The sequence below is a fragment of the Macrosteles quadrilineatus genome, unplaced genomic scaffold (genome assembly GCF_028750875.1).
Source record: "Macrosteles quadrilineatus isolate MER2022 unplaced genomic scaffold, UCM_ALF_1.0 Scaffold_1__1_contigs__length_201487025, whole genome shotgun sequence".
Lineage (NCBI taxonomy): Eukaryota > Metazoa > Arthropoda > Insecta > Hemiptera > Cicadellidae > Macrosteles > Macrosteles quadrilineatus.
In genome coordinates this window covers 78,527,773-78,545,123 of record NW_026542594.1, presented here as the reverse complement: position 1 = coordinate 78,545,123, position 17,351 = coordinate 78,527,773, and the positions used below count along the sequence as shown (strand labels likewise).

Below are 17,351 nucleotides of genomic sequence, written 5' to 3'. Positions count from 1 at the left end.
TTTTAATTCAACAAGAAGTTTTTGGAGGCAAGCAAACTAGTCCTAAATACCATAAAACTTATGGCATCACTTTGAGTTCACTAAACTTGGATTTTAAAACAGATTTACAAGTTATAGAACAGCAAGTTATTTGTAACCGGATTCCCAAGTTTTGTGACTACAGTTTGATAAAACGTTTGGAGCAAGATAACATCATTTTGAGCGATGTATCGACCTCTGACAAAGAAGACTCTGCTAGTATTGATGTGTTATTGGGTGCTGATGTTTGGACACAAATTATCACTTCGGAGTTTCACAAAGTAAATGAACAACTTGTGGCCATAAAAACACGATTGGGCTGGACGATTGTTGGTTCATCTGAATCGTCTAGTAGAGATTCATATTTTGTCTCATCTATGTTTATTGCTTTACAGTCTTCACAGAATGTTAAGCAGTTTTGGGAGCTTGAGACGATGGGAATCACGGACCCAAGTGTGAAACTGGAGAAGGGAGAAAAGGACGAGCAAGTGTTAAAGTTCTTTGAGGAGACAGTGACAAGAGACTCGACTGGCCGCTACATCGTACAACTTCCTTGGGTTGAAGGAGTAAGACAAATATTTCAAAAGGAATACTTGGGTTCTCTAAATTCCTCTAAAAAGAACGTAAACAAAACTTGTGAAATCAATGTGGGAGACATTGTACTCGTCCATTCAGAAAATAAACGAAGAGTTACTTGGCCTCTTGGAAAAATTATCAAAATATTTCCTGGGAAAGACAAAGTAACAAGACTTGTCAAAGTAAGAACGAAAAATGGAATTTATTTACGACCTGTTCAACGGCTTTATCCACTTGAAGTTCAATCTAAGGATGAGCACATTCATAAAACTCAAAATTATCAACCTGAACCTGAAACTTATAATATACGACAAAAGGAAAAGATGAGACAACTGTGAAGACTAATGACACACAAGTTCTGACCCAAAGTGGGAGAAGAATAAAAAAGCCAACCAAATTGGACTTGTGAAAGAATTTGAAGATTTTTTTTTTTAAAGGGGGGAGAATGTTGGAAAAGTTTAACCATTGACTATTGTTTAACTTAGTATCCTTTGAATTATGTTTGAACAACACTTTGGGAAAAGCATATGTTATTAGTTTTCAATTTACATATGTCTGAATAATGATATAATTGTGTTTTAAGATATATAATAAACAAAATGTAACTTTTAAAAGTGGTTTAATTAATTTTAGAAGAAATCAGTTTAATTTCAGAGTTTTGTTACAGTATGTTTGTTCAGAACCTGCCACACTCTGAAACAAATTAAATTTCACACCAATTCTGAGTAGCCTATCTTTTACAATGACACTAACTGAAAATTAACTCATTGTCATATTAATGGTAATCAGTAACAACTTTTAGCTGCCTTTATATTTGCAATACTCAGTTAATGTGTTTAAGATTATGGAAATTCTTGTTACTTACATTACTCAAACAAAGGGGAATATTGAACCGCCACGAGTTTTATGACCGTCCAGAGATACTTGAACTGCCACGATCATTAGTGCGGATTATAAGGGTCAGTTTCGTAGGGTTGTAAAACAATTGAACCGCCACGCAGGTTCTGCCAGGTAGCGAGGGAACTTTTTGAAATATTTATCCCTCCATTATCCCACTTAGATATAGGATGGAATAAGAGTTAAGATATAAGGAACAATAATAATTCTAGCAACAAACCGTAGTTATTAGTACAGGCGATCATAGTACAATAACTCTAGTACAGTTATCATAGTTTATTATATTTAAGTGTAGCCAACCTATTTCCAAGCGTACCCAGATTACGTGCATAATAAAACCACGCTTTTTTGTGTTGTTTGGCTTGAATCCCGATGTGCGCCAAATCATGAATCGTACGACAAAGTATAAATCGTGTGACAAAGTAAGTAAATGCAGCAATTACCAGCTTTCTGTACTATAAACAGTGCAAGGAAGCCAAATTTGCTGGGTGACTGTAGGAAAAATCTGTTTCACCCTAATCAACTATACGTCAAATATATCACAAACTTTGAACCTTCGGGTTGCCGGAAGTTTACCCCCTTTACATATTTCGAAGATTTCAGAGAAATAGCGATGTACGGCCTGGAATTTCAACCCCCCATCAAGAAAAATTATTTGTGTAGCTTGGTTGGAGTTTTACCTCCTGTACAAATTATTTAAGTGTTCACAAAAATGTCGATGTACGGGCTGGAATTTCAGGCCCAACATGAGGCTAACACAAAGACCTGAATTAACGTACAAACGAATTCGGTCAAATTAATTGAGTTCTAGAATGTATAATGACAGCACATTCTGTAATGGATTCAAATTAACCTGGTTTTATATCAGAGCTTCTTAGCCGATATGGTGACAGTTCACTTAAAAAACAACGGGCAATATAAATATTGGTACTATTTAATATTCTGTTGGGCAGTTTTACAAAATTGAAAAATTCTAAATAAGAGTTAATAGCTTATTTGTAATCTGTAATGAATGTAATAAATTTTCGATTGAAAGTGTGCCTATTATGTGATAAAGAAGGCAATGATGGATCGCCAAACACCAATAAAAAATCCGTAGCTGTCTCAACCTATATAGGCTCTGAACCTGGTATTCAAAAGCGCAGGAGAATAGTTTTATAAATATACTTTTGTAGAAACGGTGGAAAAATCATACGGTTTATATATTTCTAATTATATTTTTATGTTTTTGTTAACGATGTTGAACATTTTCGCTTAAAATCGCACAAACTAGCATTAATTAATCAAAACGTTAATATTAAATTTCTGAATTTTCAAATTAGCTATGTAGCAAAATACGAATTTTCTTAACGTAGTGGCTGTCACCAATCACGGTTTTAGGGCTATAAGTCCCTAATTCCAAAATTAGTCAAAATCCTTCCGCTGGATTTCGAGGTATATATAACAGAAAGACAAACAAACAGACATAAATTATAAGTATTATAGAGTAGGATATACGCAATATTTCTCTGCAACATCAATTGCTGTGTTTTTAAAATATACAGTGCTGAAATAATAATTAAACCATAATTAAAACAAAATTCAAAAGTTTTAACACATTCCCACATTATAAGAAACACGTACGGCCATTTCCCTGAAATAAAAAAATCTATGGGAGAATCAAAATGTTAACTCAAGTAAAAGTAAACAAACAAACTAAAACCAAAACAAATCTAACAGCTTATGTATCTTCAATATTTTAAAGGTGATAAATTACAGAACTTTAGAGTTAGTATAGAACATATATTGACATATAAACATCATTGAAGTTTTTTTTTTTATGTTGGCACACAAATTAAATATAATAAACACGTAGTTTGTTAAAAAATACCCACGCCACAGCAAACTTGCAGACTTAGCGAATTTCACTGCCTGATTGGATTTAAACTAAAATGTCTCCTTAAAAATATCACATTTATTCCCTATTTTAACAGAATTAGTTTAATGAGTAGGCTACTTAGGTTTGCTGAACAGGGAGGGTAAAAAAGTTTTTTTTAAATGTAAAATATTAAAAGGTACTGTGGTTTAGTAAGAAATTAATGTATTTTCCAAATTTGATCAAAATATGTTCATAAACAAGCAAACTACAACAGTTGACTTATTCTCCATAAGAATAACATGGGAATTTTAAAATTACAATTTTTTTGAATTTTCTCCGTAACAATTAAGCGCATAATAACGCTTCAATATACTAAATTATTTGTTTTTTTAAGCTCTACAAAATGGTTTAAAAATAAATTGTGAAATTTTGTGTTTTTAGGGTCAAAAATGGGAAAACCCTATTTTTACCCCATAAAACCCTCCATAAACCCCCGTTCCCATAGTCCGATCATGCTGGTTCGCGAACTCATTCAAGTTTATCCCGCCTTACACCTTCAAACCAAATTTTATCAAAATCGGACAAAAATTACTCAAGTTATCGTGCGGATGGACACATATATATATCTATATATAGACATATAAAAATTTGAACGAATGGTGTTTTTGGCCTCTGGGGACATCAAAATGAAAAAGTAAATCGGTCCCGGGCTTAGGTCTTACCATGAGACCTACGGTAATAGCTACTTCCCTATAAGGAAATTCGCTAAAAAAATAGGAAGTAACTATGAGAAAACGAAATCCTTAATACTTAACATTGTGTTTCTGTACTAGGAAGTACATAGTTTTTTGCTCGCAGTAGCCTTGAATCTTGACTCCTAGTCCATCCTGTATATAAGTGGGAAACTGGAGGGATAAATATTTCAAAAAGTTCCCTCTTTACCTGGTAGAACCCGCGTGGCAGTTCAACTGTTTTACAACCCTACGAAACTGACCCTTATAATCCGCTCTAATGATCGTGGCAGTTCAAGTATCTCGGGACGGCCATAAAACTCGTGGCGGTTCAATAACAGCCCAAACAAAGGTACTGCTACTTTGTCCAATAAAAATTACTTCTTTGTTTCTAACACGTTCCCTACCAGCCGCCACATATATGCAGCGGCCGGGTCACTCTGACAGCCCAAGAACAAAATCATAAACTTCCCTGTAGACTGGTCCTAATGGTTGTGACCTTTACCACACACCACGGATAAAATCCGTTCAAAATTAGTTTTTACGCTTCAAAAATGTCCTTATTCAAATAAAAAATGTATACATCAAATTTCTTTTCCTACAGCCACCCGACAAAGTTGGCTTCCTTGGACTGTTTATAGTACAGAAAGCTGCTAATTGCTGCATATTTATACTTTGTCGTACGGTTTATACTTTGTCGTATGGTTTATACTTTGGCGCAATCAGGATTCCAACGAAACAACACAAAACAGCGTGGTTCTATTATGCACGTAATCCGTGTACGCTTGGAAATAGGTTGGCAACACTTAAAGATAATAATACTATGAGCAGCTGATTGACTATTATAAATACAATTTAACCTGTCATTTCGTGTTTATAGTTTCGGTATTTCTGAACTGTCTGGACTTTTCTTTTAAACGTTTTTAAAACATTCCTACGATCTTAATAAACAAGAAAATACCTTTAAAGCATTTTTTTAGGCGCGGAAACCACTTAAAATTACAAAAACATATTACAAAAACTATATTCTCAAGTCGCGGAGCACATTTCTTGCCGAGGAAAAATAGCGGAGTGATACGGACCGAGTACTACTTTCTCTAGGGCACCTATTTGTGTTGCCAGCTGAACCTAAAAACGTGTTGTATAGTGTTTGAAAGACTAATTATTTATATGCTTTATAGTGACTGTAGGACAAATATAATGTGTAACACGAGTGCAAAAGACCTTTGCTGCACTCGAGATCATTCTAATAGTGGCACTATTATAACCTTATTTTCTATTCATTACCTAGAATAAACGTACAGAAAAACATTGTATTGAACTATTTGTTTTATAAAAAAAGTTGTTTACATTTCATTTACATAGGTTTTATAGTTATACAACATACACATGTTTATAGGTTTTTCTTGTACATAAACTTTTTTTTAAATGTGTCCATAGGCCTACTAAATTGGTAAAAATATTGTGTTAGTTTGAAAAAAATCTCCGTTTATTATATTTAAAACAGAAAAATTACTCTTAAATAAATAAACTTGAAAATGTATGCAAAAACATTTAATCAATTTGGTATTGCTCAAATCTTGTGATGATTGTTAAAACATGTAGGCATGCAGAGGCCAAGCTCACTCCTTGTGATAATCGTTGTTGGCATGCAGAGGCCAAACTGCTGATTTTTTTTGTCTCTACAAACAGAACATGTAAAGTAAGTATCTGATCGCTTGTCATGATGAACTGCCCCACAAACATGACACCTCAGACCTCATTTGTTTTGTCGCCTTGACGTGCAAGTGAGCTACAGTTGAAGATGAACGTGCGCTCATAGGACGTTTTATGGGCTCCACTTGAAGATAGCTTTTTTCACAATAACATCTCTGAATTCAAAGTATGTCATTTTAGCTCCTAGTTTTGTGTAAATATAGGAACTATTCCGAAGTGAGACATCAAGAAGATGGAAAAATATCTTCATGTACCAGCGGACAGATTTTCTAGGAGTGGAATAATAAGATAACATTTGATCTGAGCTATTAACTCCACTCATCCCTTTATTGTAACACACCACCATGACGGGCTTCTGCTTCACTAAAACCTCTTTTAGTGGTAACATTTTCCAACTGTGGTAGATATAGTAAGGACATTGCGCTTGTCACGCCACTTTATCACGGTAACGTCTCCCTTCAGGCGGCATATGGTTTCTCCAGTTTTCAATTTTTGTTGGATCACAGCTTGTGGGTTTCCTACCCTATCAGCTCGTGAGGTCCCGCATATACTGGACAGTGTGACTCTTTTCCAGGTAGTTCTCCCTCAACTTGAGCACTACTTCATGTGTGTGGCCTTTGTTTTTGTCTTTAACAGTTCCTTTACCCTCGTAAATAGTAATATTGAGTGAGTATAAAGTCATCACTGGTACAAAGTTCATACAACTTTATTCCATATTTATGGGCTTTTGATTTGATGTATTGTCGAAAAGACAATCGGCCAAGGAACAAAACCATGGCTTCATCTAAAGACAGATCCTTTCCCGGGCTGAACAATCTATTGCAGTTTGCTATTATATGATTCAAAACCTGATCAATTTTATTTAGTTTTTTGATCCGTCAAATCAAATCAAATAAAAAATTCTTTATTTTTTTCATGCACATAGGTACACATAAATAGTGTCAAACAAGTACAATAAAAATGCATCAGTCTCCGAACCATAACTATTTAACACAATTTGTCCTGAAGTATACTTTTAGTTCTTTTGTGAACAAAAGAACTAAAAGTCCTATCGGTTTCCGCATTGTAGAAACATATGCATTGTAATATGCTTTCAAATCTATAACGAGACATTGAACTTCCAAAGATGTAAAGGATCTTGGGACCAATAGTGTTTCAAGGAGGGGAATTGTACACTTCCTATAAGAATGCAAAGGCCTAAAAATTTTTTTAAATTCATCTCTTGTAAGGACAGACCATTTATTTAGCACGGATTGTTTAGGCAACATAGTTCCTTTCAAAACTTCAGCTCTCTTTTTACAGAGTCCATGCTACAATTTTATCCAAAAGACTGTTGTCAAAAATATTAGAAAGTAGCCTACTTCAACTGGATTAATTATTTGTTTTGATGAGGATTTGTTCATGTATATTGAGTGGTATGGCATCAGGAATATTTAAAGTATTTTCCATATCCTTGTACACTTTCATAGTTATCCTGTATGCCATTGACGACAAACTGGACGTTGGGATCTGTGTCTAATAAATTAGGCCTACCTGGATCGTCATCATCCCTGTCACTTAAATGTTCCAAAATATCATCTAACACCATATCTTCATCCCTGGCTATAAAGTTATCTTCAACACCAACTATAATAGAGTTATTCTCACTGCCAGATTAAGATTCAACATCTCTCTGTGGATTATACTCGCTTCCACCGTCAGACAAAAACAAAGAGCCTAGCTCAGACTTGTAATCGCTAAGTTCGTGTAGAACTTGATCTAGTTTGCTCCCCCGATATAAAAACCGATCATCACTATCAATGGCACTCAAAGAGTTCACAAATGTTTGCACAGGACACAACCAACAGTATACATATGCACGCACTCTTGCTTACTAGCAGACATACACATATACTACGGCTGAGATGATGCAATGTATATCAGTGTTGCCAACAGTCCAGTGACATCAGCGATAGTCTTAGCTACAGTCCTATAGCCAATATATAAGGCGGACTATCCGGTAGACCGTGACTAAGTCATCAAAATAGACCGTTGCGAAGAAATGTCTTATTTAGTATCAAGAAACCAGCGCCGCAGTTCTGCGGCGTTGGGCTATGATTAGGCCACAGCAGTCTGTGGTTAAGATTTTTTTTTAAACTGTGGTAGCGAACGTGCTAATTGGATTGTAGTAGTTTGGGGAGAATTGAGACAATGTTTGTACTTACGCTTCAGCATCACTGTGATCACTCCCTGAAGCATTTCCCTTCTTTGACTTGCCTTCGTCATCACTGCCTGTAACAATTATTATCATAGACTATATTATATTTTGGTATTTCTGAGAAGAAAAAACTTCTAAAGTCATCATAGAAGTATGCTATATAGATACATGTTCTCTCAACTACCCAATAGCTAGAGTCTACATAACATTATGGTTGCCATATCAATCTTTGCTGTTATCCTGAGTTTTATAAGCATTATTTTTAGATATTTTTGTGAAAACATTAATAAAATACCCCCACTGTAACAAACCTGCGGACTAATCGAATTTCCATTTGCCTGATTATATTTTTGCTAAAATGTCTCATTCAAAATATTAGAAACTAGCTGCTGTACCTGTGCTTCGCAACGGGAAGAAAATTCAGTTTCACAATCATTGTAATAGATTTAGAATAAATAATCTATCATTAGATTAAATAATCCAACCACATAGTTGTGTAATAGTATATTACGTTACTAGCCTGATAAGCGGTATTTTACCGTGCGAGCACGACAGTTCCTTTTTGTTCCCAGTTCCAAACGTTACTTTTCCTCGTTTAGGCACGGTAAAGGGCAACTTTCCAGCCTATCAATAAAGATGGAAAAGTACCTGTTTCTGTGTAGTATGATGTAAAATATATTTAGCTTCTTTGGATCACCTGTATGAAATTGTGAAATGAGCATTTGGCAGTTGAGTTCTGATTGTTTACATTTAAATGTCTACGCAAATTTAAATTCATTGTTAAGCCCCTGAGCTGTGGATATTATTGTAAGAATATATTACTTACGTCAATCAGCTCATTAAGTCGTGAGTTTCACCTCAGTACATGTTTCGACACATTGTCATCATCAGCTGAGTTAGTACTTGTGAAGGTTTAATTCACCAGATGGCTTCGTCATGTTGAATAAATTAACACGTAACATGTAACACGAATACGACACGACACATATACAGTACATTTATAACACGTAAAACTTGAAGACATGCAGGCCTGCTCGAACAAAACATACGGTCACGCCGCGGGTCGGGGACAGACTGAGTCTGTCCCCGACCCGCGGCGTGACCGTATGTTTTGTTCGAGCAGGCCTGCATGTCTTCAAGTTTTACGTGTTATAAATGTACTGTATATGTGTCGTGTCGTATTCGTGTTACATGTTACGTGTTAATTTATTCAACATGACGAAGCCATCTGGTGAATTAAACCTTCACAAGTACTAACTCAGCTGATGATGACAATGTGTCGAAACATGTACTGAGGTGAAACTCACGACTTAATGAGCTGATTGACGTAAGTAATATATTCTTACAAAGTCTACGCAAAGGTAAACATTGTGAATTTTGTTCTCATGCTTCCATTGAGACCAATTAATACTTTTGAAAACCTCACCTCTAAACGTTGGACATCCAAGGGACATAGCCCAAGAGGAACTCAATGAAGTGAATAGGGCTATGACTTCCCTAGACATGTGGACCATCTTTCTGCTTAATTTTGGCTGTATCAATTTAGTATTTTAGCCATGACAGCTGCCCAGACAGACAGACAGACACCACCCCAGTTTTATAATAGTACTAGCAAAACCGTCATGGCTTTGCTCATGAAATTTTAAATTAAAAAGTTAAATGTTCAACCTGAGTAAGGCCTACACTTCTTGATTTTTTAAATTAATTTAACTATGGGTTGAGTATGCACTGAAAGTCTGACAAAGTTTGACTTTTAAATATTGTTGGGGACATCTAGTAGATGAAGAAAATGGATGATGTCGCATTTCTAGGGTGGTCACAACTCAGGGAGGAGGGGGGAAGTTAAGTGTGTGAGTGGTTTACGTTTCCGCGTATAACTCTTAAACGATTAATGATAGAAAGATGGTTTAAGCGTCTATCTACGCCTAAATATATTGTCGTTCAAAAATGTTATTACAAATTTTATTCTATCTCTTATAATTAAGACACCAATTAACATTTCTTTCAAAACGTAAAATTTGAAACTACATTAAAATGAAATATTGGAAATATTTCACGCGTTATTGTTACAGACAATTTATGGTAAAAAAAAACTAGCAAGCAGTAAAAACACCAAGTTTAAGGAAATCTGTGCAAAAACAACAGAGCTAAGTTCATCAGTCGTCGTCTGGCCTATTTGGTCGACCGGCGGCCGAACGACGACGGCATACACTCAACGATCTGCCGGCCGGCGTGGACTGTTCAGGCCGGGCCGGCCGGCCGATCGTTACAAGTATGGGGGGCCTTAAATACCAGTTTTTACTCCATACTCTCCAAGCATAGATAGCCGAGAAGGCTAGGGCGTGTGTCATTTGGCTAGTGACATTCGTTTGCTCGGGGGGTTAGATTATTTGCCTGTCCTGTGTGGCAAATAATTGGTGACCAGTGTGTTTGTAGAGATAAATTAGGCTGCAACCACTGGAGCATAGTAATTCATAGTAGTTCATAATCCTTGGTTTAGACATACACCTTGAATCACCGGATTGGGCGAATCTTTTAGCTAAGTAGTTGTTAGTGTATTCTATAAACATGCAGGTCACCAATGGCCGTTTGCTACTTTTGTTAAAATAATACAAACACCCCCTTAGTAATTTTGTTATATCCCTTAGAGATTTTAGTAAACAACAATATATATTCTTGCATATCACTTAAAGGGTTAAATCTATCATTGACTTTGGATACTGCAACTAGCAGAAGTATATTTTGCATCGTTCATATTGTTATGTCTTATGCCTTTTTTGACCTGTTTCATGCATGCTTTGATGTTGAAAAAATTATTATTCTTATTTTTACTTAACTTGGTCATAACATAGATTTTTGTACATTGTAATTGATTTTAAATTAAATGAAAATCCTTTATTTCAACAGGCGAAGTTAATTAGATTTTAGTGGTTGTGTTTAGCTACACAGTTGCTTAAATTAAACCAAAGGTAAGATTTTAAAACCAAGCGGTTTGCAGTTGACTTTTGTTTCTAAAATCCACTGGAAAGAGTATTAATGTTATTTTTCTATAGTCAATGGTAAGAGTGTAAATGTAAGTGCCTTGAATTATGGAACGGGCAAAGCTATATGAACTTGCTATGAGAATTTCCAAATTAATCCATCTGCCTCGCAAGTTATTTGTTAATACAATTTTAAAATTAATGAAATTTGTATAGTACCTATTAAACAACAAGGCTATGTTTCATTAACTAAGTTTAGTGAATATTAGATTTTTTTCTTTCTCTTTCTTAGTGTAAAATAAAAATATAGATACTTAATAAGCACCAGGTAGAGGAATTATCATAATCGAAACATTTAGGTTATTTGTATCTCTTTTATATCACATATATTATAACAATCAATGATTTTTGTATACACCACAGTACCCTTAGTTGTAAGATTTGTTTTACGTAGTTAAATTGACTTCCAATATTAGCCAATTTCCCTATAGGGAAGTAGCTATTGGCATGGTAAGACCGTAGATGGCATGATAAGATCTAGGCCTGGGACCGATATACTTTTTCATTTTGATGGATGTCCCCAGAGGCCAAAAACACCATTCGTTCAAATTTTTATGCATACTAGAGGACCCATGCTGCTCCGTTAAAATAAATATAATATCCGAGAAATAATCAATTTTATGATTTTTTACTGCGTATGTAGGCCTAATACAGTATCTTGAGCTTAACTGATTTAAACGATCAATAGCTCAAATTAAAGCCTATAATTATATAATTATTTTGAGACTAAAACATATAAAAAACATTAACAATACGGGAGCTATTAATTTGTAATCATAGAAAACCCTTATGAAAAACAAACTCGGTAAAGAAAAACCAAATTTAACTCCTATAAGAAATACATGGAGAGCAAATTTTGTTTACGTATAAACTGAGTGAGACTATAGATAATTATATGTCGATGCTTGATGGCAAATCTGTGCGTGCATACCTTCAATTTGAGACCTCAATCATGAAAATTGGTCGGGTAGAAGAGTCAAACGAACTCGGAAAAACGCGATAACTCGAGTAATTTTTGTCCGATTTTGATGAAATTTGGTTTTTTTTTTAAAGGTATAAGGCGAGATAAACTTGAATGAGTTCGTTAACCAGCATGATCGGACCATGGGAATGGGGTGTTACAGGGGGTTTTATGGGGTAAAAATCGGGTTTGACCCCCAAAACACAAAATTTCCCAATTTCTCTCTAGACCTTTTTAAAGAGCTTAAAATCGAATAATTTAGTATATCAAATTGTTTTTGTACAATTATTGGTAGGTAACAGAGAAAATTCAAAAATTTTAAAATTCCCATGTTATTCTTATGGAAAATATTGTAGGCTACTAAAATGTTGTAGTTTGCTTGTTTATGGATATATTTTGATCAAACTTGGCAAATTTATTTATTTCATTATAAGCTATTAATATTGTACTAAAAACCACACTTTATTAGTTTCCTTTTAACAACAAACCTAGGTACTCATTAAACCTAATGTTTTTTAAATCAATTTAATTGAAAATCAATTCAGACAAATGGAAATTCGCTTACCTGAATGACCTCCTGCGCTCTGTGACCTTGATCTTGATCTTCGAGACCCAGAGGCTTTACTGCGGTTTGAAGCAGCACTACCTGATCTGTCAGACTTGGGACTGTGGGAAGACTGTGATTTAGGACTTCTAGAGCTCTTACGAGATCGCTGAGATTTTGGGCTTACTCCTCGGTCTGATCCCTGACTATCAGAACGATGTGATTTTGAACTCTTTGAACCATCTGAGTGAGCAGGACTAGCTGACCTATTGGACTTAGCACTTCCAGATCTAGCAGAATGAGTAGGGCTAACAGATTTCCGGGATTTTTCAGGGCTGAGAGAGCTATTGGATCCTGAATGAGGTGATCCAGGTGACTGGTGGGATCTCCTACTGCTGCGAGACTGATGTGATTTTGGGCTGTGGGATGCTGAACGACCAGAATGGGGACTGCCAGAACCACTTCGATCCCCACTGGAATGGGCTGACCGGGCAGATTTTGGACTACGAGATACTGACCGAGCCGCACTAGGGGAACGAACTGCACTCGCTGAACGTCCACTCCTAGCTGGGCTGTGAGATGCTGATCTTAGGGACTTAGGGCTACCCGAGCCTGAACGTGCAGGACTAACAGAGCGATTAGATTTTGGGCTCTGAGAGCCTTCTGACTGTGCTGGACTGTGTGATCTCATGGATGCTTCAGAGTTAGCTGGGCTTTTGGGACGAGCAGACCCTTCAGACCGAGCAGGGCTTGGTGATCGAGACCGTTGAGGAGAGTGTTCGGATGTGTGAGACTTTGGGCTAGGAGACCGCTCTGAGCCATAAGGGCTAGCTGATCGCACAGACTCTGCTACACTCTTGGAGCGAGATCTTTGGGAGATCGGAGATGCAGGGCTGTTAGAGCCACTGTCACCTCCATGTCCCGGAGTGGGAGCGACACCAGGGTGAGATGCTGGGCTACCACTCCTACTACTGTTGCTAGAGCCACTGTCTCCATCAGATTCTGATCCTACAAGCAAAACATCAGTTAGGACTAGAATCTAAACTAAATTTTTATTATTAGACTGACAGTGTAGGTTATCCTTCATTTTAACTGAATCAGGGCTAATGCACTAACACAAAGAGCCTAACTTACTTGAATACTTACTTCAACAGGCCTAACTATTACCGTACATAAACTCACAGTTGATTCTAACACTTGATCAGTTTATTTTTGAGTTAAACATATTTGAGTTCTATTGGAAATCTGAATGTAAGGGTGTTTTCAAATGCATTCTTCATATAAGCCCATTATGATCCCATTATGGAATTCATACCTACCATCAAATTATAACTTAACTTATACAAAGACTAGGCCTATTTGAGAATTTTTCAAAATTTTAAAAACGACATATTTTTGAAAAATTAAATTTTTAATTAGAAATTAGAAAAATGTTTTTTATTGTGACCTCTATGGTTTTATATATTTTTAGATAAGGCTTATAAAATGCTACAAAATAACTTCCTAGGTTTATTTCAAAAGATGCTAGAGTAGTTTAAATTTCATTAACGGTGTGTTTTTTGTATAGTTTAACAAGGCGTGATTTTGAAACTAGTTTAGATATCAAGTTGAAATTTGGTATACTTCTTTAGTCTCTAAGTTTATATGTTGTACCAGTATAACAAATTTGATCAAAATCGAAGATAGCCAGGTAGAATTTTGATTTAAATTGTGGTGATTTGATACGAAATCACTCTTTACGAGTTTGTTATTCTCCTGTTATTACCATGGAAATTTTTAACCATCCCGGTGTGATTTCACACCCCAACACCCCTGACTGTAGCCTATTAGAGGTGGCTATCATGGAATAAAAACCATCCATACCAGGTCCTTACAAGTATCAAGTAAGTAAGTAAGTTGTTATGGCTATCAGCATAGATAGGCCTATTTGGGCCAGTAATGTAATTTGTTTAAATGTTTATAATGATAGGCCTACATTTGTTTCTGTTTTAATATTCGTCTACATGGTCAATATATTCAAATATTTTACACGAAAGCATATATGTTGCATCTTGCATTTCACATCTAGGCCTACTAAAAACAACAATTAAAAGAATATCGTAAACATAAGTAGGCTACCTACTACAAAAGTTGATATTGGTTTGGCTTTGTCAGTGACCAGTCTGATCCTTCGGGCGGCCAAACTTGTCATCCTTAACCCTATTACGCAATGAAAATTATCCAGAAGCGTAGGTAGTAATTTTGATACCGTTGAAAAAAAGGATATTCTAAACTTTCATTTTCATATATAAACGAACTTCGTACCGTATCCGTAGCAATAACAGATCAATATAACTGCTTTTATAATTTGAACTTAAATGCGCAAAACATTCTTGAGTTGCGATTGGCAAAATCTTGTAAAACATGTGTTCTTGAAATCACAAAAAAAATAGTAATAATTGACACAGCCTGATGTGAGTCAAAATTATTTGAAGCTGAGAAAACGTTCTATCTCTATGTTTTGGTGCCTTTCAGTAGGCTATTGAGATTCTGGTGACACATTAGTTGTAAACTTACTGGAAAAAAAGTTGTTTGCATACTGTTCACCAGAAACAAAGTAGGCCTAAGGTTTTCAGTGCGGCTACATTATAATCTATTAATTTTCATCAAAAGTTAGTGTTTTAGTGTAAAAGAAGTGTATTGTCAGGTGGTGTATGAGTTAGTAAGTTAGTAATATTTATCCATATTAGGATGGGTAAATATTAGGCTAGTATTTATGTTCAAATTCATGTTATTGAAATAGTGATTGTTTACAGGTTAGGCCTATAGCCAAGGCCTACATCCTAGCATAGCCTACAATCCGTATGTGTGTCTCACACCACAATGCTTCTGGAACCTTTATTTGTTTATATTTCAGTATATATATATATATATATATCTTACTAAAATTATAAATGTGAAAGTTTGTGTGTTTGTCTGTTTGTTTGTTTGTTTATTTGTTTGTTTGTTTGTTTGTTTGTTTGAAGTTCAATCACGCTTTAACTACTGGTCGGATTGGGCTGAACTTTTGGTACGGTATGATGATAGCTCACATTCCCGATTAACATATAGACGTATTCGTATCTCAAAAATCCCTTCGGGCTCCGCCCCTGTGGCTCTGGAGTTTCCCATGTTAACCTTATGAGTATTCATATTGAAAAGGGATTTTTGTCAGCTGTTTCAATTACTCAAGTTGTTCTATGATATTCAATATTATTAAAAGTTATAAGGTTCACCAACAGGGTGTAGCACTTAAGTTATACATTTTTTTCATTTATGACAACATAGCTAATTTGAAGCTGTGATGCACAATGAGAACTGTTAAAGTAGGATTGTTTACAGTTAATATTATGTTTTTAATTTATAAAATGATGTTTTGATATTTTGCAAATATTCGATAATTTAAGTTACTTTTTAGCAAATTTCCCATATAGGGAATAAGCTATTACCGTAGTACTCATGGTAAGACCTGGACGCGGGACCGATTTTTTTTTCATTTTGAGGTCCCTAGAGGCCAAAAACACCATCCGTTCGAATTCATATATATATATATATATATATTTATATATGTTTGTCCGTTAGCGCGATAACTCGAGCAAAAATGATCCGATTTTGATGAAATTTGGTACAAACGTGTAAACCTACGTTTATTCGAACGAGTTCGCGATCCAGCATAATCGGACCATGGGAACAGGGGTTTATGGGGGGTTTTATTGGGTAAAAATGTGTTTTTCCCATTTTTTACCCTAAAAACAAAAAATTTTGCAATTTATTTCTAAACCGTTTTGTAGAGCTTAAAAAAAGAAATAATTTAGTATATTGAAGCGCTGTTGTATGCCAAACGGTCACGGAGAAAATTCAAAAATAGTTTAATTTAAAATTCCCATGTTATTCTTATGGAGAAAATAAAAATTGTTGTAGTTTACTTGCTTATGGATATATATTAATAATACCCCGGCCGCAGCAAACCTGCCGTCTAAGCGAATTTCTATTTGGCCGAATTGATTTTCAATTGATCTATTTAAATAACATTAGGTTTAACGAGTACCTAGGTTTGCTGCTACAAGGAAACTAATAAAGTAGTGTGTTTTTAGTAAAATATTGATAGCTTACTATAAAATAAATAAATTTGCCAAGTTTGATCAAAATATATCCATAAACAAGCAAACTACAACATTTTACAATATTCTCCATAAGAATAACATGATAATTTTAAATTTACCATTTTTTTAGTTTTCTCCGTAACCAATAACCGTACAAAAACACTTTGATATACTGAATTGTTTGTTTTTTTAAGCTCTTTAAGAAGGTTTAGAGAAAAATTGGGAAATTTTGTGTTTTGAGGGTAAAAAGTGAGAAAAACCAATTTTTACCCCATAAAACCCTGTTCCCATGGTCCGATCATGTTGGATCGCGAACTCATTCAAGTTTATCCCGCCTTACACCTTCAAACCAAATTTCATCAAAATCGGATAAAAATTACTCAAGTTATCGTGTTCACGGACACATATATATATATATATATATATAAATCTATATATATATCTATGTATATATATATACATATATAAAAATTTGAACGAATGGTGTTTTTGGCCTCTGGGGACATTAAAATGAAAAAGTAAATCGGTCCCGGGCCTAAGTCTTACCATGAGACCTACGGTAATAGCTACTTCCCTATAGGGAAATTCGCTAAAATTTGGCAAATTTATTTATTTCATCCCATACTATTCACGTATGGTCAAAAAACACTTTTTACCTCCCCCATAGCAGCAAACCTAAGCACTTGTTAAA

At 35.1% G+C, this 17,351-nt stretch overlaps 1 protein-coding gene across 1 annotated transcript in view; it reads right to left on the bottom strand.

The window, feature by feature from the left end:
* LOC128998181 (another transcription unit protein) overlaps positions 1–17,351 on the bottom strand; it is a 111,414-nt gene that overhangs the window by 92,095 nt on the left and 1,968 nt on the right. Inside the window, exons 2-3 of the mRNA XM_054424200.1 lie at positions 12,561–13,547; positions 8,001–8,067 (exon numbers count right to left, since the gene is read on the bottom strand). Coding sequence (XP_054280175.1) covers positions 8,001–8,067; positions 12,561–13,547 — 1,054 coding nt within the window. The remainder of the gene's footprint in view (positions 1–8,000; positions 8,068–12,560; positions 13,548–17,351) is intronic.